The 26,154-nt window shown below is 46.1% G+C and overlaps 2 protein-coding genes across 2 annotated transcripts in view; one reads left to right on the forward strand and one right to left on the reverse strand.

Annotated features, from left to right (window-relative positions):
- Window positions 1-26,154, forward strand: part of LOC113406544 (protein FAM151A-like) — a 46,978-nt gene that overhangs the window by 16,531 nt on the left and 4,293 nt on the right. The window lies entirely within an intron of this gene.
- The window catches only part of LOC112120556 (acyl-coenzyme A thioesterase 11), a 67,990-nt gene that overhangs the window by 2,566 nt on the left and 39,270 nt on the right, over window positions 1-26,154 (reverse strand). Inside the window, exons 6-15 of the mRNA XM_024219680.3 lie at window positions 23,863-23,998; window positions 22,548-22,704; window positions 19,972-20,091; window positions 18,347-18,491; window positions 15,138-15,193; window positions 8,108-8,174; window positions 7,679-7,762; window positions 6,842-6,975; window positions 1,955-2,086; window positions 7-133 (exon numbers count right to left, since the gene is read on the reverse strand). Of these exons, the coding sequence (XP_024075448.1) occupies window positions 7-133; window positions 1,955-2,086; window positions 6,842-6,975; window positions 7,679-7,762; window positions 8,108-8,174; window positions 15,138-15,193; window positions 18,347-18,491; window positions 19,972-20,091; window positions 22,548-22,704; window positions 23,863-23,998 (1,158 nt within the window). The remainder of the gene's footprint in view (window positions 1-6; window positions 134-1,954; window positions 2,087-6,841; window positions 6,976-7,678; window positions 7,763-8,107; window positions 8,175-15,137; window positions 15,194-18,346; window positions 18,492-19,971; window positions 20,092-22,547; window positions 22,705-23,862; window positions 23,999-26,154) is intronic.

Here is a 26,154-nt window from a genome sequence, read left to right on the forward strand (position 1 = left end):
CCTCACCTTGGTTAGCTCGGCTGTCTCCTGCCAAATACAGAAGCCGGAACACATCGTCTCCCCTCGGGTGTACTCGGGGTTTGGTGGACGGGTGGGCAGCGTGACCGACCTGAACGCGACGACATATGGGTCACTGGAAGAGAAGGAAGTCTGCTTAGGAGCAGTTCACAAGTGGATTGAAAAGGTGAGAAAGGAGCAGGATTTTATGCCAGCTCTCAAATTAACCCAGCTCAGATCAAGGCCAGGAAATGCAGGTGGCAGAACTGCCCCAACACATGCTCAGTGACAGACTGGAAATCACCTCTGCCTAGGTATTCGTGCATGGAAACACAGCACTACGCGGTCACAGTCCACCTTCTGCTTCTGCATTTCTTCTTGTATTGACTTCAAAATAAGTTACTTAAAATTACAGCCAAGATATCTTGGAGTGATTTTTTTTTTTTTTAAATCAAATCAACTGAAAACAATGCGGAAAGAAGGTATGGGGGAGGGGAAGGCTGACTACGATCTGGCCTCTATCTACAAATCTCATCACAGTGGCTCCAGTGTCCCCTGTGTTTTTATCATATTGGGTACCGAAAGCAGGTGAGGTATCCCTTTCCCCAGGCACACTAAGGCAAATACATTGCAGTCAGAGTGGGTGCTCCCAATCCACTTAGTGCCAAGGGATTGGAGACTTGGATATTCATAGGAGCCTAAGGGAGTCAGGCAACCAGCTCCTACTGAAATTCAGTCTCCCTGAGACTCCTCTGAAATTCCCAGCCGAAGAACCGGGCTAAAAAGAAGGCTGGGGTGAGAATGGTCAGGAGCAGCATGTGACAAGTATTCATCTCCTAAACTGCATGCCGAAGCTCACCCTTCTCTAGGAAGGGGTAACTCGAATGAGCTCCCCAAGGCATGATGTCCAGTCCTTGGATCATTCTTGTGGTTCTTCTCAGAACCATCTCCAATACAAAATCCTTCTTGACTCACAGGCCCCAGAACTGGGCACAGGATTCCAGTAGCAGTCGCACCAGTGCCAAATACAGAGGTAATAAAACCTGCCTACTCCCACTTGATAGTCTCTTTTTTAAATAGATCTAAGGACCACACCAGCCCTTCTGGCCACAACATGGCACTGGGGACGCATATTCAGCTGATTGTCCCCCAGGATACCAGTCTTTTTCAGAGTCACTGCTTCCCAGGAGAGAGTCCCCCATTTCTGGAAGTAGGCGGACATTCTTTGTTCCTAGCTGTACAATCTTACATTTAGCCATACTGAAATCCACACTTGCTTACACCCAGCTTAGAGCGCTCTAGATCGCTTGGTATATCAGTCTAGATTTCTACATGCAATACAAAAAGCTACATACTGAAACACACCCATGTTCTATATACAAGTTACTTTAGATCCCTCTTGCAGCCAAAAAAAAATAATTGTGCAGTGAAAAGGAAGTTGTGTAGCAGTGCCAATTGCTCCTTTGTGCAGCCTTTTCGGATCCACAGAGATGAGGCTATGAATTAACTATTTTCATTGTAACATATTTTTCACTCGCTGGCTGATAGGATCATTTTCATGGCAAATGTTTACATTCTTTAGCATGTCATAAACCAACCATCTCTCAAGGGCTGTGCATCATTGGACATAAGTATGGGGTTCCAGCAACTGTTCGACACACTGCACTTGAATACCACAGGCACTGAAAGACAGCCTGGCACAAGAGGGAATCCCAGACATATTAAAACAGGAGAGAAAGCACCATCTGTGGGGATTTGAGAGAGCGGAAATACTAAGCTAATACTAAGCACGGACTTTGTAGCACTGAAAGCAAACACCACGCTAACCAAACACTAGACATTTCCAGCCCCATGGGCTAGACCCAGCACTGTTGTCCCTATTTTGTGCACCGGCTGCCAGCAAGCACTGCACAGGGCTAGACCCAACATGCCACTGGAGCCATGCTAATCTACGTACCCTTCATCACAAGGTTTTCTTCTTGACGCCAGGATGACAAAGTCCTGAGGCTTGTTTTCTTGACTAACCGTCTGACTAAGCACGTGGTAGATCGTGTCGTCTTCATCAACTTGCTGGACGAGCTCAGCACTCCTGGAAAGAGGCAGAAGGACATTCCAGAAAGGATTCAGGCTGACTTCCGAAAGATGAGGTCATCTTCCCAGCACCATGACACCAGACACCTTCCCTTAAAAGATGTCCTCCCTCTCTCTCAATAGAGTTTCATCATACATAGGGCCCTACCAAATTCACAGCCATGAAAAAAACAGAGACTGTGAAATCTGATCTCTCCCGTGAAATCTGGTGCCCAGCCGGGGGCTCCTAACCTGTGCGTGGGTCCGGCTGCTAGTCCCAGCCAGGGATGGGGAAGGACCAGACATCCTCTTCCCCTGCAAAGACTGCTCCCAGGGCAGGTCAGACCCACCTCAGGTAACCTCCCCAGTCTGGAGGAAGCTCCATGGCTCCAGCTGTCATTACCCCCCACCCCCACGCGGGGACCCAGTAGCTCCAGCTGTCGTCACCTCTCCGTGCGGGCAGCTGTGGCTCCAGCTGTCAGCCCCGCCCCCCAACTCAGACAAGAGACAGCCGGAAAAAAACAGGCCTATGGTAACCTGCCCCCCCATACCCTGTGACCCTCACTTCTATGCTGCTGCTGGCAGTGGTGTTGACTTTAGAGCTGGGCACCTGGCCAGCAGCCTTCCTCTCTGGCTGCACAGCTCTGAAGGTAGCACCCCTGCCAGCAGCAGGGCAGAAGTGAGGGTGGCAATCCCATGACCCCCCTACAATAGCCTTGTGACCCTCCCACTCGGACCACCTTTTGGCTCAGGCCCCCCTGGGTTACCATACTGTAATAGTTTAGATGTAAACATTTGAAAACCTGAAACTGACTCATTTTAACCCCCCTGGCTGTGAAATTGACCAAAAACGGGCCATGAGTTTGATAGGGCCCTAACCATACGGTGTTACTCAGCAGTAACTCAGACTCCAGACAGAAGCAGTTCAAAGCCAGAGAAACAACTGTCTAACTGGCTTTTGGTTTGGCTAACTTACAATCAGTCAGAGGAAGGAGGAAGAAAAGCTTTCTCTGCTGAAGTAGAGCCACCTTCCCAGATATATCCGCTCTCCCATGGACTACGGGCCAGATTTTTAAACACATCTAGGCACCCAAAGATGCAGGTCATGAAAATCCCACCGGGCGCCTACCTGCCTCTTAGAGCCAGATTTCCAATTTGACTACCCTGTAGTAGAGCATTTTCTTAACAAAATTAATTGCTCCAAACAATTCTCTTTTGGACACACCCTGAAATCCTTGCTTAGGCTAAAGATCAGTTGCCTTCTGTGGGAGTTCATACTTGGCTCTCCCTGGGCAAGAGTCTGAGCCAAACCCCACTGGTGTCAACAGGCTTTGGATCAAGCCCTGAGTTCTTCTGCATCTGACCCCAAACGTTTCAATTGTATTGTCAAGTAGGTTGCAAATCCTTTTCACGCATTGTGACGTGGCACCTCCTGTGCCTTCTCGGTCTGGTTTTGTTTATTTTTGAAGGATGGGATTGGCCTGAAATTAGAGGTGGTTTCTGAGCCTTTCACTGGGATATTTTGGTTTTGATGGAGGACATGAGGTTCGTGGCTGGGATCAGAGCCACAAAGATCACCGACTCACTGTGTGACCATTTCACCTTCTTGTAGCTCAGTCAACCCAGGAATAAAATGAGTAAGGAAGTCCAGTACACTGTCACTGAAGCGCACACATAACCAACCCTCCCCCCCCCCGGAGCCGACCGTCCCTGGGATAATAAGTTACAGCTCCTTAAACTTCCCAGGCTGCTCCTACGAGTGGAGAAGTCCTGGATTCAGTGCAAATGAACAGGACAGGCCGCTCACCTGAGGCTGTGGTACGGGAAGAACAAGGGGCCCTGACAGAGGTGTCCTCTGTGACGGATACTCCGAAGACTCCAGTCTCCAGTTTAGAAGTGTGTTATGTATCTGAATGGGCTAAGGATTGTATTCTGGCTCCATGGGGGAGTTACAGGGTTTCCTGCAGGAACGAAAACCATTGGGGGATAATTCATGCAAATCCCCATGCAGCTAAGCCTGGAGAAGCCTCATCCCCTGGGGGAAATTGCATAGACTGGTTTGATGTGGCTCATGAGGCCTGGCAAACAAAGAACTGAAAACTGTATCAAGTGACCACTTTGACGTAGGGAGAGGGGCCACACGCACGGTTTCCAAGAACTGCAGGACATGAGACAGTGACCCAGACACATAGGCCCTGCCAAGGACCCTGAAGCCTGCCAGGGTCTCTATGCTGAAGACGGGTGACTGCCTGCTGAGCGAACACTTGCACGTAAGCTGTTCATTGTTTTTAAAAACATTCTCTCTGTAATACTTTTCTTCTGAATAACTAGTACTTGATTTATGGAGGCTGGCTGGTCGCTGGTTAACCCTGCCATTGCCCCAGAGAGAACAGGGCTTGGCCTACAGATAGATCTGCTGAGGTGAATTGCAGTCTACAATCCCCAGCCTGGAGAGAATGGATGGCAGGATGCTGCCCCAAGGAGAGGCGAAATCTCAAGAAGGCCACACAGGGATCAGAGGTGCAGTTATTTTGGGAACTGTGACACCCTCCTGCAAAGGAGATTTTAAACCAGAGTTCCTTCTGCCTCTGACTGGGTGTCTGTCGATGTGGCAGCTTTAAAATAAAGGCAGGTTGGACAGGCGTATGATCCTGGCACAAGATTCCACCCCCTCTCAGTAAAACCAATTCTAATTACCACCCAAGGCCATGGGAGAGCAAAGAGCATATGCTGGTCATAGTGTATAGTCACAGTCCACAAAAAGAACAGGAGTACTTGTGGCACCTTAGAGACTAACAAATTTATTAGAGCATAAGCTTTCGTGGGCTACAACCCACTTCTTCAGATGCATATTGAGTGAAACATATCGAGGAGATATATATACACACATACAGAGAGCATGAACAGGTGGGAGTTGTCTTACCAACTCTGAGAGGCCAATTAAGTAAGAGAAAAAAAACTTTTGAAGTGATAATCAAGGTAGCCAAGTACAGACACTTTGATAAGAAGCAAGTGTGAGAATACTTACAAGGGGAGATAGATTCAATGTTTGTAATGGCTCAGCCATTCCCAATCCCTGTTTAGCCCTGAGTTGATTGTGTCTAGTTTGCATATCAATTCCAGCTCAGCAGTCTCTCGTTGGAGTCTGTTTTTGAAGTTTTTCTGTTTTAAGATAGCCACCCGCAGGTCTGTCATAGAATGGCCAGACAGGTTAAAGTGTTCTCCCACTGGTTTTTGAGTATTATGATTCCTGATGTCAGATTTGTGTCCATTAATTCTTTTGGGAGACAGACCTGTCCTTGCTTACAGACAACCCCCCAACCTAAAGCAAATACTCACCAGCAACCACACATCACTGAACAAAAACACTGACCCAGGAACCTATCCTTGTAACAAAGCCCGATGCCAACTCTGTCCACATATCTATTCAAGTGACACCATCATAGGGCCTAATCACATCAGCCATACCATCAGGGGCTCGTTCACCTGCACATCTACCAATGTGATATATGCCATCATGTGCCAGCAATGCCCCTCTGCCATGTACATTGGCCAAACCGGACAGTCTCTACGCAAAAGAATTAATGGACACAAATCTGACATCAGGAATCATAATACTCAAAAACCAGTGGGAGAACACTTTAACCTGTCTGGCCATTCTATGACAGACCTGCGGGTGGCTATCTTAAAACAGAAAAACTTCAAAAACAGACTCCAACGAGAGACTGCTGAGCTGGAATTGATATGCAAACTAGACACAATCAACTCAGGGCTAAACAGGGATTGGGAATGGCTGAGCCATTACAAACATTGAATCTATCTCCCCTTGTAAGTATTCTCACACTTGCTTCTTATCAAAGTGTCTGTACTTGGCTACCTTGATTATCACTTCAAAAGTTTTTTTTCTCTTACTTAATTGGCCTCTCAGAGTTGGTAAGACAACTCCCACCTGTTCATGCTCTCTGTATGTGTGTATATATATATCTCCTCGATATGTTTCACTCAATATGCATCCGAAGAAGTGGGTTGTAGCCCACGAAAGCTTATGCTCTAATAAATTTGTTAGTGTCTAAGGTGCCACAAGTACTCCTGTTCTTTTTGCGGATACAGACTAACACGGCTGCTACTCTGAAACCAGTCACAGTCCAGCCACTTCATGGAGTTGGGAAGAGCAGCACAGCTTTATAGCACGGCACACTTTATAGGAAGTTAGACCCCTTATATGGGACAGGAACATAGAATGTTAAAGCTACGCGCCAGCTCACTGTTGTGGTTACATGCCTCTGCCAGCTAAGAGTCTCAGCTGCAATCCTAGGCTAACAAGTCTAGAGGTGTCATCAGCATGCAGGCAGAACAGTTGACTAGCTTGTACACGTGGCTGGTCTCCAGAAGATAAAAGCTTTGCTACTGTCACCAACGGCTAACGGGGCGTCTTCTTTTGCTCAAGTGGCAGAAACATGTGCTTCAGGAGGTAAAGGTCCCGGATTCTATTCCGCTGTACGACACACGAGCAGTGTGGCAGCCAACTCCGATGTCGGTACATATCCAGCCACAGACTGCATAGACTGTACACTCCTGCTTTTGGAGTGGGGTGGATGATGGAGGGGAAAAAGCACTTTGCACGGCTTGAATGAAGAACCTTTTTGGATTAGGAAGTTGCTTTGAAGGAGGAAAGCCAAAGAAAAGAAATTGGGGACCTTCTCCCCCCCCCCATTATTCCCGATAAAACAGGGACCATCAATCCTAACATTTTAGCTGTCCTCCAAGTACTCACGCATAATGTCTGTCCCATTCGTGCCTCTGTCTTAAGTCTGACAGAAGGAAGAAGGCCTGTGTTGCATCAATGCAGAGGCTCATCTCTATTCGGAAGGAGAGGTACTTGTCTTCCTCCAGCGTGTACATCCTGACCTTTGAGAGGGAGACAGACAGAACAGGTGAGAGGCACAGCCTGCTGTCTTCGTTAAAATGACATTTGATTTTCCCCAATAAGATTCATTCATATTTTTACCTTATTATAATATAACCAAACAGCTTTGATCTCTCTCTCTCTCTCTCTCTCTCTCACACACACACACACACACACACTTTTCATTACATTAGCATGAAGAATCACATATACCTGGTGGTACATGAGGCCTCTGTTTTATGAGCTGGTTCTGACGACACCATTGAGCCCCATGAGTAAATCACAAAACAGTTGTCCAAGAGAAAGTTACCGGATAGCTAGCATGGGTGTTGAATGGAAATGGGTGAAACTGGAAACAGCTCTGGTTGGTGGGTTCAGTGGGATTTTACTATAGCACAGGTAGTACGGCATCACTGGAAGCCATATATTTTACATGTACGTAAGTGTGTGTATGCAGTGTACATTTGGACGTACATAGAATGTTGATCGTATAGACACACAGTCACTGAATACATGTAGTACAATCCCATTTATCCAAAGTGTTTTGGGGACATCAAACGCTTTTGGATACACTCAAAGAACTGGGGGCGGGAAAGGACTGACGCATGTCCTCTGATCTTAACACAAGTGGTTTCCACTAACTGTAGGCAGTCCAGGAGACTAAAGAAGGCAGTGTTGACTTGGGGGTGCGGCAGGGTTAAGTACCTTGTCTATTTCTGTGGCGAGTACCCAATTGGTTTTCGCTACAAGAGTCTTCAGTGCAGAAACATTGTTGTAGCTCAGATAAACCTACATCAAAAACATAAGAAAATACAGTAGAAATCACGTTGACCTTCGGTTAGGTTTTCCTGTATCTAAACTCATGGGATACTATAGCAAAGCCTGCAGCTGCTCAGATACTGAATTAATCAGAATAAATCAGGGGATAAGAAGGAATTTATTCTTCCCGTTAAGATCTCTCTAATGCCTGCTGTTTTAGGTAAGGTTTCATCCTTCTTGTTTCCATAGACCATATTGATTCATGTATAAACTTCTAGCTGCTACTTAGTACCGGCTCCTGGGCCTTCCTACAGCACATGGGGCTTAGGTGCCAGGGGAGGCTCTGGCCAGTACCTACGGAGACAGTTATTTTACCTTGTTACTTTGGTCCCAGGGCACCGACAATGGCACTTTTGTCTGTTCACAGGAAATGATGTATTTTCTAGGGAAAACAAAGAGAATGGCTTTAGTTACAGCAATACTGATCTTCAGCACGTGACAGGGAAAAGGACATCTCAAACACATGCTGGTGAAAGAGAGAGACAGTAAAGTTAGCAGCAGTGTTTTTGACTTCAACATCTTCTCCAGCAATGATCTACAAAAGGAGTGGGGGAAAACACGGTCATCTTATGAATATCTTGGGACCAGGATCCCAGTGGATTGAAAGAGCCATTTCTTCTTGGCTCAAATTGAGGGAGCTCAGAGCAACAAAAGCCTCAGAAATCCTGCACATCATTTGCAGGCGGAAGGGAGAGGAATCAGATTTTGGCCCAGGGTGAAAAGAACCTTTAAGGATTACTTCTAACAAAGGCCAGGCAGTGATCTGGACGGGGCAAGACTAAGGCCTGGTCTACACTAACACTTCTGTTAGTCAGGGATGGGGCTGGATTTGAACAGGAAGTGCTCCTATCTGGCCTTTCTGGTCAGGCAGGCCAATCTCTGCGGGTGGTCAGGGAGTGGCATAGGCAAGCTGTAAATGCATGGCTTCCACCCGGGCACCCCCTCACGGCAGCCCTTGGCCTCATTTCCCCTTGATTTCTCAAATAACCCATGGACTCTGAAGGCTCTACTGAATTTAATTTATTACCAACAGTCCACTACCATGAACCAGCATCCCCTCAGCACAGTGCAAACAAACAGTCCAACTCCAGCATCTCTCCCCCGACCCCCAGGTACAGCTCTGGCGTTTCCCACCCCACCCCACCACTCTAGCTGGGGTGTTTCTCTGCCCGGTTTCCTTCCCAGCTACGGTTCCAGCTCTTGCCCGGACACATCAGCAGGCTCACGTCTCCATCATACCCCAGACTTTGGCCCTCTCTAGCCAGCAGGCATCTCCCTGGGCTGCTCTCAGCCTTCAGCGCTCTCTGGCCTGGGGACATTTGTAGAAGACCCTCTGGCCGCCCTCCTCTTTCACCAGCCTGATCTAGTGCCGCTGCTCAACCAGGGAACTCTTACCACGCTGTCCTCCAGGGGAATCCCCTCCCTACAGCTCTTCGCCGAGCTCGCTTTACTGTGGACTCACCCCTGTCCTGAACTCTGGGTTCTGAACTCCCCTCTCGGTTATAACTCCCCCGGGCACCCCACCCCCCTCCTTACACCAAGCCAGGGCACACTTGGACGGGAACAGGAGAGCTGAGCCTACTTTCATTTAATAGGCCAGCTACCCTGTTACACAAGCAGACCGGACCCCAAACTAGGAGCCAGGAGATCTGGGTTCTGTTCCCAGCTCTTCCTCTAACTTACTGGATAACCTCTTTAGCAAGTCCCGGAGAGCCTCTCGTGGAAATGGTTTTGGGTGCCCACAATCCAGGACCTGGTTTTCAGAAGTGCTGAACACCCACCAACTCCAAATCAAATCAATGGGAACCACATCTGCCCAGGCCCTAGGGTCTAAAGCAGGGTGCCCAAAACAGGCTGCTTCTGAAATCTGGCCCTTAGCTTCTCCATTCCAGTTTCCCAGTCTGTTAAATGGGGATGGTACTTATCCACCTTTACAAAGTGCTTTGAGAGCCACAGCTGACGTGTTACTGAAGAGTTCGTCATTCGGTTTGTAACAAAATCTGAAGTCGGGCAAGTCTCTGTTTGGAGGTGCACAGCATCCCAAGCTTGGATTAGAAGAGTTTGGGTTTTATCACCGGAGCAAACACTATATTTGAACTATGCACAACAGCAAGTCAAATTTGCAGGATGCTGTTTATTTAGGGTCATTTGATGGAAGCCTTTACTGTAACAGAAAGGATCAGAATTTATCCCGGGACCGTTGTAATGAGTGAACAGCTGATGCTAGACTCAGACAGATACTGCACTTCTGAGGGACCATGCGTTTGTTCTCATATTGGCCTTGGACTCAAGGGAAAGTTCTGAAACTCCTGGAAGCAGGAAGGCAGATGCCGCAAGACATTCCAGGAAGAAAATATTTTCACTGCTTAATTGCCACACTTCACTACAATCTTATTCTCGGGAACGGAGATACTGGGGTATAATTTGTCTGATAACACCAGATCTGTAATCAGAGACATGATATAACCAAGGTGAAGAGTTGAAAAGTAACAAAATAAAGCAGCTGTCTCTTTTGCAAGCTTCATTGCAACCACATGACCAGAGAGGACTCCAGGAATAGTGATTCACAATGGGTGGGGAAGACAGGACTCCAATTGCACATGCAGATAAAACAAGTGGAGAGATTGGGGGGGGGGGGAAAATAGTGTTCGTAACAGATGTAAAACTAACCAGAGACCAGCTTCCCATTTTTCTACAGATCAGGGGCAGCAGTAAGATACCTGTTAGGGTGAGGACAACTCCAGTCCAGAGAAGAGCCATTAAAGATCTAGAAAACACGACCTATGAGGGAAGATTGAAAAAAACTGGGTTTGTTTAGTCTGGAGAAGAGAAGACTGAGGGGGAACATGATAACAGTTTTCAAATACATAAAAGGTTGTTACAAGGAGGAGGGAGAAAAATCGTTCTCCTTAACCTTTCAGGATAAAACAGCCAGGGCATTTTAGGTTGGACATTAGGAAAAACTTCCTAACTGTAAGGGTGGTTAAGCACTGGAATAAATTGCCTAAGGAGGTTGTGGAATCTCCAACATTGGAGATTTTTAAGAACAGGTTAGACAGACATCTGTCAGGGATGGTCTAGATAATACTTAGTCCTGCCATGAGTGCAGGGGACTGGACTAGATGACCTCTCGAGGTTCCTTCCAGTCCTACAATTCTAGGATTCTCCAAAACCCAGTCAATTACTGGTCTTGGATGCAACTAGGGCTTTATATCGAGGTTCTGCAGATACTCCATTAAGCCAAAAATAGCAGCTTCCAGGGGAAAAAAAAACTGACTATCCAATAAGTTACTTTTTCACTGCTTGAGGGGACGGCATAAGAGATGTGTGCACTCTTGTAATAAATAATAATAATAATAATATTTAGCACTTTTTACCCATAGTTCTAAAAGAGTTTTACAGAGGCAGGCGAGTATCATTATCCCTGTTTTACTGAAGGGGAAACTAAGGCACAGAAATTCAATGATTTGTCCAACTCTCACAGCAGAGCCAGGAATAAGGACAGCAAGAAAACAAGGAGCAATACACAAATGGAACACGATAGATGTACCAACTCTCAGGCTCAAGTTGTTTATTCATTCCATATCTTACCCACTAAACCAGAGGTGGGCAAACTTTGTGGCCCTAGGGCCACATCGGGTACAGAAATTGTATGGAGGGCCAGGTAGGGAAGGCTGGGGGAGGCTATGCCTCCCCAAACAGTGAGGAGTGGCCTGGCCTCCGCCCCCTATCCAGCTCCCCAGAACCCCCACCCAACCCCCCATGCTCCGTGCGGTCGGGGAGTTGGGCTGGCTCCTCCGCAAGCCTGTCCTGACCCCGCTCTCTGGCAGGAGCTCAGGGGCCAGAGGGAAGGGTCCTGTGGGGTGGATGTGGTCCGCAGGCTGTAGTTTGCCCCCCTCTGCACTAAACCATACTGCTTCTCTTGTGCTCCGAGAGCACCAAACATTCAAGATCTCTAATCCTGGCTCTCGACAAATGCTTGGAAGTCTTGGGCAAATCACTTCGCTCTGCCTCAGTTTCCCCAAGAATAGAGTGAGGTTAATAAATTCTTCCTTTCATGCCCCACAGGAGGGAGATAAAACTGAACGATTACAAAGCACCTCTAAGATGCATAGCACTAGAAGAGGGCTAATCATTATGATTATTACAGATTGATCTTGTCTAGCTATGTATTTTTGTGTTCTCAGTCTATGCAGATATTATAGTGCATTAATCACCAAGGTATCTGGATATTAGAGTGTGTTTTGACAATAACAGATGTATAAAATAAGCATAGCCCTGTGATGCTTTGTTTTATACACAGTTTCTACTTCTGAATTTAGACAGTTTTTCCTGTGCTGTCCCTACCATCTTCTCTCTCTCCAGCTCCCCTACATATGTCGGTCTTCCTAACGTTCCATGGTTTGGCACTACATCACTTAGCCCTCAAGTACCTTTTCACAGAATCATAGAAATGTAGGAATGGGATCTCGAGAGGTCATCTGGTCCAGCCCCCTGTGCTGAAGCAGGACCAAGTTCATCTAGACCAACCTTGACAAGTGTTTGTCCAATTTGTTCTTAAAAACCTCCAATGAATGACATGGATTCCACAGTCTCCCTTGGAAGCCCGCCTATTCCAGTGCTCAACTATCCGAATAGTTAAGTTTTCTCCTAATATCCTAAATAGTTTTTCTTAAATCTTCCTTGCTGCAGATTAAGCCCATTACTGCTTGTCCTGCTTTCAGTGAACATGGAAAACAATGGATCATCATCATCTTTATAACAGCCCTTAACATATTTGAAGATTGTTATTGGGTCCCCCCTCAGACTTCTTTTCTCGAGACTAAACACGCCTGTCTTTAACCTTTCCTCATACATCAGGCTTTCTATACCTTTTAATCATTTTTGTTGCTCTCCTCTGGACTCTCTCATATTTTTCCTAAAGTGTGGCACCCAGAACTGGACACAGTACTCCAGCTGAGGCCTCACCAGTGCAGAGTAGAGTGGGACAAATTACCTCCTGTGTCCTACCTACAATGCCTGTTAATACACGGCAGACTGATGCCTCTTTAGCAACTGCATCACACTGTTGATTCATACTCTGTTTGTGATCCACTAGAACCCCCAGATCCTCTTCAGCAGTACTACCACCTAGCCAGCTATACCCCATTGTGAAGTGCATTTGATTTTTCCTTCCTACGTAAAGTACTTTGCACTTGTCTTTATTGGATTTCGTCTTTTGATTTCAGACCAATTCTCTAATTTGTCAAAGTCATTTTGCATTCTAATCCTGTTCTCCAAAGTACTTGCAACCCCCTCCCAGCTTGGTTCCACCATAAGCACACTTTTCACTCCATTATCCAACTCATTCATGAAAATATTGACTAGTACCTGACACAGGACAGACCTCTAGAGGACCCCTCACGAATACCTCCAGTTTGACAGCAACCTTCTGACAATTACTCTGAGTACAATCATTCAGCCAGTTGTACACCCGTCCTAGCCATTTCATCTGGAATGCATCTCCTTAGTTTACTTATGAAAATGTCATGTGGCAATGACATTTTCCTTACTTAAAAAAATATATATATCAAGGTAGATCATGTCTACTGCTTCCCCCCATTCAGCTGGCCAATAACCCTGTCAAAGAAGGAAATCAGGTTGGTTTGGCTTGATTTGTTACTCGGGCTTGACAAATCCATGGTGTCTATTTCTTATAACCCTATAATCCTCTAGGTGCTTACAAAGAGATTGTTTAATAATTTGTTCCATATCTTTCCAGGTATTGAAGTTAGGCTGACTGGTCTATAATTCCCTGGGTCCTCTGTGTTCCCCTTTTTAAAAGATAAGTACTATGTTTATCCTTCTCCAGTCCTCTAGGACCTCACATCCTCCATGAGTTCCTGAAGACAATTGGCTAATAGGTCTGAGATTGTATCAGCTTGTTCCTTAAATATCCTAGGGTACATTTCATCAGGACCTGCCAGCTTGAATGCATCTAATTTATCTACATATTCTTGAACCTGTTTTCTCTCTATTTTACCTTGCGTTCCTTTCTCTTTGTTGCTAATATTGTGTTAAGTATCTGGTCACAATTTACATTCTTAGTGAAGACAAAGTAGGCATTAAACACGTCATCCTTCTTGATGTCCATTATTAGCTCTTCTTCCCTGTTAAATAGGGGCCTACACTTGCCTTCATCTTTCTCTTCTTCCTAATGGATTTATAAGCCCATTTCTGATTGCCTTTTATGTCACTTGCTAGCTGAAACTCATTTGTGCCTCAGACTTTCCGATTGTCCCTCCATGCTGGTGTGATTCTGGTGTACTCATCCTTAGCAGCTTGTCCACGTCTGCACTTTTTGATAGATTCCTTTCGGATTTTCAGATCCTTAAAGAGTTCCTGATGGAGCCATACTGACCTCTGACTATTCTTCCTATCTTTCCTTCACATTGGGAGAGTTGGGTTGCACCTTACTACTGTCTCTTTGACCAACTGCCACCTCTCCTGAGCTCTTTTGAGTGTCTTTCTGCTTCAAGCTGAGCTCAGCACCGAATAGGTTGGGCTAGAAAGGCAACTGGGAGTCCGGCCTGAATTCAAATCCTGTTTCCAACACTGACGCGCTGTGAAGAAACCACTTGAACTCTGGTCCCAACTGAACTCCTGGAGCGCTGGAAGGTTAAGTTCCTCCAGTCTTTGAGAAATCCTCACATGGAAGGTGCTATGTAAGTGCCAAATATTATCACAGCCATGGCGTGCAACCCCTCCCCCACACATAGGCGCTGACTTCCTGCGTTTCCAGGGGGTGCTCCACCCGCGCTCTGCCCCAGCCCCTGCCCCCACTCCACCCCTTCCCCCAAGGCCCCAGCCCCGTCCCTTCCCGGCCCCGCTCCTCCCCCTCCCCGCACCTTCCGCATGCCTCTAAACAGCTGACTGCGCTGGGAGGAGCTGATCAGTGGGGCCTGATGGCAGGTGGGAGGCGCTGGGAGGAAGGGGGAGGAGCTGATCAGTGGCGCCTGATGGCGGGTGGGAGGTGCTGAGGGGAGGGGAATGAGCTGATCCGCAAGGCTGCCGGTGGGTGCTGAGCACCCACTATATATTTTTTCCCCCATGGGTGCTCCAGCCCCGGAGCACCCACGAGTTGGTGCCTAGGTCCCCCCCCCCCCCACACACACACACACACACCTTCCATGGTACAGAAAGCCATGGGTTACCTCCAATTATCCCAGCCTTTACTGAGTTACCTGCATGTGATCATTCAGAGCAGAACGTGGACTGGAATAAAAACCACACTGTTCTATTTAAAACGCTATAGCCCCCCGGTTATTTTTTCCTTCTTAGTTTGAGGCTGATCCTTTTCACTCACCTGTCCAATCTAATTTTTTTTCTAGCACTGGCTTCTCTGTACCGTCTCTCTCCATCCTGTGAAATGGAAACATGTTTGTGAGGTTAAAGTTTTGGAAAAATAATAAAAAATTTATTGACCGGAAAAAAAGGTTTTTCAACATTAAGAAAGCGTATGCGCGAACCAATCCCACAGCCTCTGCTGGTCTCGGTAACAGCCATGGCTAGGGAAATGCCTGGGATGTGAATGGAAACACGACGCGGATCTTGTCCATGCTCTGGCTGTTAGGTTGGTTCTTGGTTAGCTCTAACCAGGGCTATTGTTTGCACACACTATGGTTAACACATGGCAGGCAACCCTAGCAGTTATCAGTGTGTTGCCCCCACCAGCAGCCTAGGCTAGGACTGTCTTCCTGTTTTTAAGAGTATGGACAGAGCCTCCCAACTGTGCCTGTGCACCCAGGCTGGCTAATTCTCCCACCAATCATTCCTCTCAGCAAGCCATCCCAGCATGCATTGCCTCACATGCTGCTGGTGCTACTCTGTGTAGGTGCCTGGCCTCTGGGAATCCTACCCCAGAGGAGTCAGAATAGGGGAGTTGATCAGGTTTTTCCCCAGAATGTACCAACGCAACAGAGCTATGCAATGTGGTAGAAGTGGATGGCTAACAGCCAATGCATTTGTGCTGTGTGGGAGAGCGGGGTGGGGAGGCGTGTGGAGAACCTGCTGTGCAGACAACTCAGTTGTGTTTGTTGTAGCCAGGACACACGTGAGTCCCAAACTGGTAACAAAAATTTGGTTGTACTTGTTATGTAGACGGGGCCACTGGCTGAAGGCAAGTTAGCATTGTACAGCTATTTGACTTAGTATAGAAGATACTGGTTAAATGCTTGTGTTGCATTAACTTCCAGGCTCCCTTGCCGCACGCTGCTGGGCAATGCTGCTGCTTGCCAGTTACTATACGGGCTGTGAATTTCCTCTGATTTTCCAAATGGGCTGATATAGCACCACTTGATTTACAGCAAATATTTCCGTTTTACTGCCATTTGCATTAACATTCAAGTCACTAATTCACAAGAACTTTTTAAACACGAGTCAGCCTCCTTCGGAATCCACCACTGTTACTGAGAAATTCATTACAGTTGTCTCAGCATTGCACGGTATCTGAGATCTGCTGCTCCAGAGCCAGCCAACCACTGGGGATTTCCCTACACCCCTCACTTGAACTTCAGCTGAAGCCCTCACCCCCTTCAATGGAACTTCTCATGCTCTGGCTTTAAGCAAGTAAGTGCTCAGCAAGGCCCCAATCCTGGAAGCAACTTGTGTAGTGAAGTACATTCAGCTGTTAGCAAAGCACTGGAAATATATACCAGCCCTCATATGATCATAGAGAGACACTTTGATTTAGTTCATCAGTTTTGAATCACTGAAGTCCTCAAGGAACATGGGATGCACTCGTGCTTCTAAAACACTTCAAAAAACATTCTCATTCTCTCTTTAGAAGGGAAAAGATCAGTTTTTCCTCTTTATTTGAAAACCCTAATTTCTCTTCCTTCCTTCCTTCCTTCCTTCCCTGCTTGCTTCGTTCTGATGGAGCTCAATACTTCATGGTTCTAATTTGTTTACATTGTTCTTTGTACCAGGCATTGCCAAGCCCATGAATATCAGCATAACATTGGCTTTTTTAATTAATATTCTCTCGGTGTTTTCCACAGGAACTGAAATTAGAGAAGGGGGTTGGATTTATAGGGGGGGAGAGCAAAGACAAACAACTAAATTGGCAACACTGAGAAACCTCTCTGTACCCTAGGGTAAATCCTAGCGGGAGGGGCAGCAAAGACATTCTCTCCTAATTAATCTGTGGCTGCATGGACTGACTCCAGTCATCATTTATTTTACATACATTGGCTGCATAGGATTCAGGACCTTCCACCCCAACCCTTGGATTAAAGGAGAATTTCGGTTATATGTAATAGCACAAGGGCTTATAGCCTCATAAGCCAAAGAAGATGGACAGCTGGAGGGGTGCCGTGGTCCTGCGCACTTGAGCAGGTCCGACATTCATAGAATATCAGGATTGGAAGGGACCTCAGGAGGTCATCTAGACCAATCCCCAAACAGATTTTTGCCCCAGGTCCCTAAATGGGCTCCTCAAGGATTGAACTCACAACCCCGGGTTTAGCAGGCCAATGCTCAAACCACTGAGCTATCCCTCCCCATCAGTCACACGTACAGGGTTAAAAATAGGAAAAGATAAATAGGAAAAAAGTGTTTTTTAAAAATAGGAAAAGATTTTTTTTTGAAAATACGAAAAGATTTACTCCTAAAAATGAGGAATAAATTTACCTTAAACACACTTTCCTGGCTTTCGATGTTTAAATCTGGAACTTTTTTACAGCTTACATATACCAAGTGCCGTCTGTCTTATTAGAACTAACTGAAGGCAGAGAGGTTAGAAGTCTTCAGCCCTGATCCTCAACACTTACACCCCTAGGGTCAGATTTTTAAAAGTATTTGATTTCAATGGAGTTAGGTGCGTAGATGTGATTAAAAATCCCATTAGATGCTTATCTACACCTCTAGGTGCCTACATATCTTTTAAAAACCATGTCTAGAGCACTGTGTGGATACAAAATTTGTATCCTCATCTGATCTGCGATTCGAAATACATGGTCCACGGATGCAGATATCTGCAGATAGAAGGCGGATATCCGCAGATTTGCAGGGCTCTAAATATGGTCCCATTGCTCATTGAAATCAATGGGAGCTTTACCATTGACTTCAGTGGATGCTCGTACTAGCCCTCCTTTTGTGATATGCCCTCCGACATACGGCTATGCAAGTAAAATATGCTTTAGAAGCTAAACAGTTTAAGATTCGCATTCTTTCCAATAAATTGCAAGAAAGAGGAGTTCAAAAGAGTAAGCAATACTCTTAAGTCTTGCCTGGCTAATACATTTCAGTCTCTACATAGGAAATTTTTTATTGATTATTTCATATTATTAATAATAATGTAAATTCACTCTCTATTGAGCAATCTGATTTCCATTATAGCAAGCTGCATTTGTTTTGCAGCGAATCAGATAAATGCAATACTATTAAAGGCTGTCAAGCTTGGGGCAAAACAAGATTCAGCTGCATCCTACTTCCCCAGATTCTTACATCACTGCACAAGACCACCGATGTGGGCAATGTCACTTTGTAGGCCCTGATTATGGTTTCCATTCTTACCCCAGCTTCTGGTTTCACCATCGGAATGGTACTGGGCTGACCCTCTTGATCCAAGACAACAAATGTCATAAAGGCACTGTTGATGTGTCTTCGACTAACTTCCATTTCCTGCCGATAGGCCTCGACGCAAACGCCAACCTCCATGCTGGAAAGAAAGAATGGAAGCAGATCATCGCTAGGTGCCTGGGGCGTAAAGCAACGCTACTACCTAGCTAAAGGAACCCAGCGTGCCATACATTTCATTGCTTATCTACCAATAAAAAAGCAGAGGAGCCTAAGAGTGGACCTACTAGATCAGTCCAGCTCAATCAGTAGGGCCTGGTCCACGCTAACCCCCCACTTCGAACTAAGGTACGCAAATTCAGCTACGTTAATAACGTAGCTGAATTCGAAGTACCTTAGTCCGAACTTACCGCGGGTCCAGACGCGGCAGGCAGGCTCCCCCGTCGATGCCGCGTACTGCTCTCGCCGAGCTGGAGTACCGGCGTCGACAGCGAGCACTTCCGGGATCGATCCCAGAAGATCGATTGCCTGCCGCCGAACCAGGAAGTAAGTGTAGACCTGCCCTAGGACATGAAAAAGGCACTGACTCAAGCAGAGTGCGCGCAACTTTTCAAATCTTGATGCAAGTTTTCAACAAAATTTGAAATGTCAACAAAAAGGAGAAATCTTTGCAATGAAATCTGAAATTTTCCCCTCCGTTTTTTTGACTAAATCTGGTCACTTGGACTGGACGCACCACTCTATTACGTCAAGCAAATTTTGCCCACAGACACACAGCTCCCATGGATTTTAATGGATGTTGCATGTACTTTGTCTGAGAGCAGATTTAGGGCCTAAAAGTCTATTTTGAAAATTCACTGCTTCTCATGGGAGAATTAAGGAGGTTGATTTTGAAAACCTACAGTAAAAAACACATTTTTTCCTGCCTGATGTTTAGACCTGACCTGATCTAGGTAGGAAGTAGAATAAAAGGAAGTAAATAAAGACACACAGTGATTGGCTGCAATAGACTAGATGATTTAAGGGGTCTTTTTTATCTTTTATTTCTATTAATTTATTGATTGTGAATTTATTTTTATTTGAACCCATTTCAAGCTATTTGAGCCAATTCAGATTTATTCTCAGAACAATCTACAACCCGAACTTCTGAATCAACTTGATTTTACAGTCAGTAATGCAGTGGTTCTCAAATTTTTGTACTGGTGACCCCTTTCAAATAGCAAGCCACTTAATATATTTAACACCATTAGAAATGCTGGATGCAGAGTGGGGTTTGGGGTGGAGGCTGACAGCTCGTGACCCCCCATGTAATAACCTCGCGACCCCCTGAGGGGTCCCGACCCCCAGTTTGAGAATCCCTGCAGTAATGCATTCTGTAATTCAAGGGGAAAACACTGCTCTGTTAACATAGCTGATCCCTTTATATAGAACCAGATATTGAACTCGTTTTACAACAGATATTGAACATTGGCAATTCCTTCCTGTTCAATTATTTTTCTTCGTTTGTGTAAATCCAGCAGCCAATAATTTGCACGGTTTTGTTTTCAAAGACAAAAGTGCAAGCTTCTGTTTAACTTTCTTATCAAAATCCATTCAAAACCCTGAACCAGAGAAAGATGTACCTGTTTTTGAATGCATTATTAACAATAGCTTTTAACAAGAGGCGGTCCCCAACTTGTGATGGTCCCCTGAAATGGAACATTTCAATGGTCTTCAGAGTGGGGTGGGCATGGCACAGCCGGCTGTGGGAAGGGAGAGAGATTTGATTTGCAAAATGCACTCAAAATGAGGAAACTATTTCGCCAAGCCAACATATCAACCAGTGTGCATGCCCCGCTGCTGGACAAAATAGCAGACCTGCGCAAGTGTTCGTGCACAAAAGGGAAACCACTCAAGCCAGAGAGCCCTGAGAACAGGATAGGAGGCAGGTTCTTGTCAGGTGACACAGGTATATGCAGCCACCCCAAAGCAAAAACTTTGATGCTGGCCCAGCTATCACCATTACACAGTCCCCAGCAACACTCAGCCAGCCTGAGATATTTGGGCCTATTTGCTGCCCTCAGAAAGGCAGCCATTGAGGTCTGTATTCCCCTGAGAATGTGTCTTTTGCCTCAGGCCCAAGCCTCTTGGCCCTGATTCCCCATGTTGTGACTAATCATTCTCCAAGCTCTGAGGGTCACTTGTGCAGAGAGAAGCACCCTTTTCCTAGCCAACTGAGAGCACAAACGACTGGGACCACACTCTGCGTTTCCCATGCGGCAGGGCAACACTCTGCCAGTAGCCACCACCAGATCAGCTCATTACAAGCCAGTCTCTGTAGCCAGGTCACTGGTTATACTCCCTTTCCACTCAAGGATCCTGTGGCCCTTCTTTACCTCCCCCTTCGTCACTAGAGCTAGAGAGAAAGAAGCTTGGTTTAAAAAACGTCATCCAAAGAACAGAGTCCTTCACAGTGCGTCTTCCTCCTGCTACCGCACTGCAGTGTTAGCATTTGGTAGGCGCCCAAATGTTGGTGTGGGACTTGGGCCCACATTTATTTTGGCAGAGAAGCAAGAATGCAACAGTCATACAGGCAGTGCAAGGATACCGACAGCCAACCCAAGTGCGTCTGGAGCGCGATGTACATTTTATGATTAAATAATAAAAAACAGGGGGGAGGGGGAGGGTGTGGAAGGGGGAGAGAGAGAGAGAGAAAGAGAAAGAGAAAAATTTGCTCTGAATCTCTACCAGTGCCCTTCAAGTGCAGCTGTTCTGGGGCTATTGTTCCCACTCCACTGTAAAATCAGAACACAGAGACTACTCCTTGTTCAGTACGAGTCAACCTGAGAACTCAAAGTTAGTCTCTGAAGATCAAAAAACTAAACCCCGAAAAGGTAGATGGTGAAAAATGGGATGAGACATTTAACTCCTTCACTACCTCCCTTCCCATCACATCACATCACACGCAGAGGATTCAGAATGCCCATAATTCATGCATACAGAGCACCATCTAATGGACAACTGCTGATTTATCTATGACAAAATACATCAGTCCTGGACGTCCTTCAAGGTTTAGAACAAATATCGCCCAGTTCTTATATAGCTCTTTTCACCAGGCACTCTCAACGCGCTTTACAAAGGCGGGAATCACCGCTATCCCCCCTCTCCAGTGGCGCAGAGCGATGAAGTGACTTGCCCCAGGTCATGAAGAAGTGTTTCCAGGATCACAACAGTACACTAGAAATCTGTCCCTGGTCACGACATCGCACCAGACTATGTATTTGTACGTGAACAGAAACACTGGCCGGCTTTGCAGAAGAGCTGCTTCCAAACACACACACAGGGAAAGCCCCCTCACAGGGGAAACGTACTGCTACAGTCAGGCCAAGGGCCGACAACGGAGCTGCCTCACCAGAAGGAAGGCGCACGTGAGACCGTGCAGCCTCAGTCAAGGGGTGAAGCTGATTCTGTGGGATCTATTTCAATGGTGTGTTTCCCACCTCGCTCATGGGACTCAGAGACATGCCCCCATCCCCCAGGTCATCTTCCGGACCGGACCCACCGTGGTAAAACCTTGTGGTGTGATGCAATGACGACATCGTGACATAGGAATTTGTCCCACTAAGCAAACTCCAAAAATGGCATCCCTTAGTCGGGTAGGCTAGTCAAAGCTGGCTCCCCAAGAGTAGCGCTCGGGAGGAGAATCATCAACATGGAAAAGGCAGTTTGAGTCCACCCCATCTCAGGCTGTGAGGACTGGGCCTAGTCAGTATGCGGGGAGGAGATCCGCAAGGCTACATTGCTCAAGAGAGAAAGTGCTCTTGGCGTCTCAGTGGTGGCACTTTTCCCTTAGCGTCAATGCCAAACCCATGCCCAAGCAGGGCATTGGAGTGCTGGGCGGTTGTAGGCCCAGTGGCCTGACTGGAAAGAAAGTTTAGGTCCTGACCATAGTGGTCATTAAAGTTCAGAGGGTCTGTTCTTGCCAAGAACAGAGGAACTAACCCCTTGAGTCGTGGGCAGATAATTACCTGGCACCCCCCTCCCCCATGTCACTTCACTTGCACAATATTCTTCCTCCCTGTCTGCTGTACCGTCTTGCTGTGCCTCACCACCGGACTAGGTAATGAAGGAGCAGAAGATGCTAACAGCACATGCAATCAGAACCTCTCCTGTGACAGAGGCGTCTCCAGCCTTGGGGAGGAGAAGCTCAGAACTGCACCTTGCTGCTATCGTGGCCACGTTTTCCATCCATGCCATGATCTGGCCTCCAAACGTGTTCCCCTGATGATTGGCATGAGGGGGCAGCACCAGTTCCACGCTCTCCACCCTGGTCTTTTCAGCAGGCACCACGGTGTTGCAGTCTCCGTTCTCACGCTCTGGCATGAAAGAAACACGCGTTTACCAGAGTGGTGTGTGGAAAGGACTCACCCCACTGGGCTATTTGCACAAGTCATCACTCAACTAATTGCTACAAAACAAAAAACAAACCCCGTTTTCTCATCCACCACCATGCCCTGGCCCCTTCCTGCCCAGGGGACTGTCCACTGCCTTGCTGACTGCAGAAGGATTCCCCCATTACACCTACGCCACAGTCACCAGCCATCCAAGTGAGGCGGCTTTGAGAGCAGTTCATTGTCCCTGCTCAATGGAGGAGAGCGTTCACTGGGGAGCAGTGCAAGGTGCTCTTCCCCAAAAGAGGCTAGGAGCCTTCTTCTCAGCAAGCTCAGTCCCTGAAAGCCTATGGAGTACGAGATGAGGGGTCAGATCCAGCTGGTCTCTGTGGCTTTGCAGAACATTACCACCAAGTGTTTTGCCTGGATAGCACCTTCCATCAGATGAACTCTGAGCATGGTGCAGACATTCATGCAATTGCCTCACAACTGTCGTGAAGTAGAGATTATCTCCGTTTCACAGTGGCAGAGAGGTTCAGCGCTGCCCAAGATCAAATCTGTGGCAGAGGCTGAAACAGGACCCTGATCTCCTTCCCCACCAGTCCTGTGCTGCAGGCACAGCATCACCCTTCTACTAGCCCACCGGAATAAGGGGCTTTTTCCAAAAGCAATGAGCCAAGGCAAGAAGCAGCGATACATGGGGAGTGTATTTTGGGTGGCTAGAACCTCATAGTGGAGGCCAGGCTTCTAGGATAGAGATCAGAGGCAGCACAGTCTGGAGGACAGCACAGGACTAGGAGCTAGGAAATGCTGTCTTTTAACCCATCTCTGCCAGCAACTCACTGTGTGGCCCTGGCAAAGTCACGGTCTCTCTCTCTCTCTCTCTGCCTCAATTTCTCCCACCTGTAAAATGGGAAGAGTATTTACTTACCTACCTGGCAGGGATCTAGCAAGGAATAGTGAATACTCGTATAGCACTCTGAATATTGCTACCCGGTAACCCTACACCAAGTTGTGGAATTATTTTCCTGACACAGACATGACCGACTGTTTTCGGACCCCAGCTCAAAGCAGTCAGGCAAGCACCGGGCACAGTTTCAAGGTTTGCTTTTGTTCAGGGGCAGGGTCCGCAGGGCAGCTTACCAGTCTGCATGGTGCTGTTGGTGAGGAGATCCTTGAGGGTGTCGGTGTGGGCCAGGCGCATTCGGCGGCGCTCAGCAGCAATGCTGTGTTCCATTTTCTCCTCCTCGGTCTGAGGAGTCAGCGGCTTTAGCTTCATCTACATGCCAAGAGAAGACAGAGTGACTGTGTTTAGCTCTTTCCCCATCTCCACGCCGGTCCCATGGGGATGCGGTTCATTGATCAAAGGGGACATCAAGGAGTGAGGATGTTCCTATTTATCTGCAGGACTTTTGTATTCTAACTGGCACCTCCAGTGATAAACTCCAGCGTTAGTATGAATGGAGAAAATCTGATTCCTTAGGGGACTGAATTCTTCTGCTCGCTTTTAGAGGTGCTGCTTCTCCACAAGACCGAGATCCTCCTTGTGCCTTTCTTCCCAAACAATCCCAAAGCACTTTACTCTCCACACAAAGGAGTCCTTTGCATCCAAAGCACCTTCCATCAGGAAATCTCAAAGCACTTTACTAACAGGAATGACTATTTGCTTTACAGCAGCACCTGCAGACCTCAGCTGAGATCAGGACCTCCTGGGACTAAGCCCCGTACAAACATGCAGCCAAAGATTGTAAGTTCTTTGGGGCAAGGACTATCTACAAAAAACAAGACAAAAAGTGAGTGGGGAAATAGAAACGCAGAAATGGACGTGACTAGCCCTCATACAGCAGGTCAGTGCTAGAGCTGGGCATTCAACCCAGGTGTTTTCACTCCCAGTCCAGTGGACGAGGTCCCTTTATCTGAGGTAGGCAAGTATTAACCTGACTTGACAGATGGGGAAACTGGCATAAAGGTGAAAGGAAGGGTAGGGACTTTGTCAGAGCCATGAATAGAATACTGATTGCCTGACTCCCAGCAGTTTGCTCTAACAACTACCTCATGCCTATTTAAATAAAATTTGAATTGACAACCTATGCCAAGGTTTAAATTTGCTATAATCTATTAAAATATTTTAAATTAAGTACAAAATACATTACGCCGTATAAAGCAACAGAGGGTCCTGTGGCACCTTTAAGACTAACAGGACTAACATTACGCCGTATATGTTTGCTACCCAGTTTTAAAGAAAGTCAGCCCAGTGAACTGGCAGAGAAGCACCTGGAGTCAGAGTTTGTGGAAGTGCTAAACTAGCTTTAGACAGCTGTAACCTCTTCTGCAGGTGCACAGAGAATATTTGCTTCATTTCAGTGTATTCAGCTAGTTCTGTTCAATGACTAGTTCATTCAAGGAGAAGAAACGAACTGGGAGTTGAAAAAGCAGGAAAGCTTGATTTCTCTCTTCCAAAATGTGAATAAAAACTAGGTGTGAAAGGATGAGATATACTAGATCTAAAATCTTGAAGGACATGGTGACCAGAAACAATCTGTTCACTTTGCTAACTGACGATGAAGAGTTTATCATCTAAACTTCATAAATTGGTTTTACAATGAAAAATGTGTTCTGATAAGCTCTCTCTTTTATGTATCCAGCACACTTAAGGCAGTTTTATTTAGTAAATAAATTAAAATGCTGGTTTTGTGCATTTTTAATTTAATTTCCATCCAAATACAAAATTTCAAGTAAAAATTAATCTAGGTAAATTAAAAAAAAATTCAACGTTCACCTTTTTCTAACATAAAAATGTAAAAAAAAAATCTGAATAAATGTAAGTTAAGCTAAGCTATCTAATTGCTTAAATCAGCATATACAGATCCTCCTGGTTAGCAAAAAGAAGCACAAAATTTAGTATAGAGAGTATATCTGGTTGAAATGCAACATGTTTTAATGGTTACCAGCCACTGAGAATCAACCTATCTTTAGGAAAAGAACTACAAAGTACAAATGCAAAACATTATTGTTTTAAAAAAAAAAAAAAAAAAAAAAAAAAAAGATAAAATTTAAAGTCAAGGTTTTCTGCTTGATGGTTAAAGTCATGATTAAAATTGGTGATTTAAATCAATGCACCCTGTCGTTAAGTAAAATATGCAAACAGCTTAGCAGCACACTTCATTACTATACAGTGGTGTAAGATGTGGGGTGAAGGCTACCATATTCAATTGAGGCTACAGAGGATGTTTTAGGTGAAAGGCAATTACCCAAATGGGAGTTTGGCTAGGACTCTGGGACTAGCTTCCAGCACACTGTGGGATTTTTAATAACCATAAAGTATCAGCTTAAAAAAAAATTGAGTAAATGAATAGGAATGCCATTTATTTGTTAATGTTTATAAACCTACCTACCAACCCTTTGAGAAATCTAGTCCCTTTTATGAAGAGAACC

Source organism: Terrapene carolina, unplaced genomic scaffold (assembly GCF_002925995.2).
Source record: "Terrapene carolina triunguis isolate 2854851 unplaced genomic scaffold, T_m_triunguis-2.0 Scaffold103, whole genome shotgun sequence".
Lineage (NCBI taxonomy): Eukaryota > Metazoa > Chordata > Testudines > Emydidae > Terrapene > Terrapene triunguis.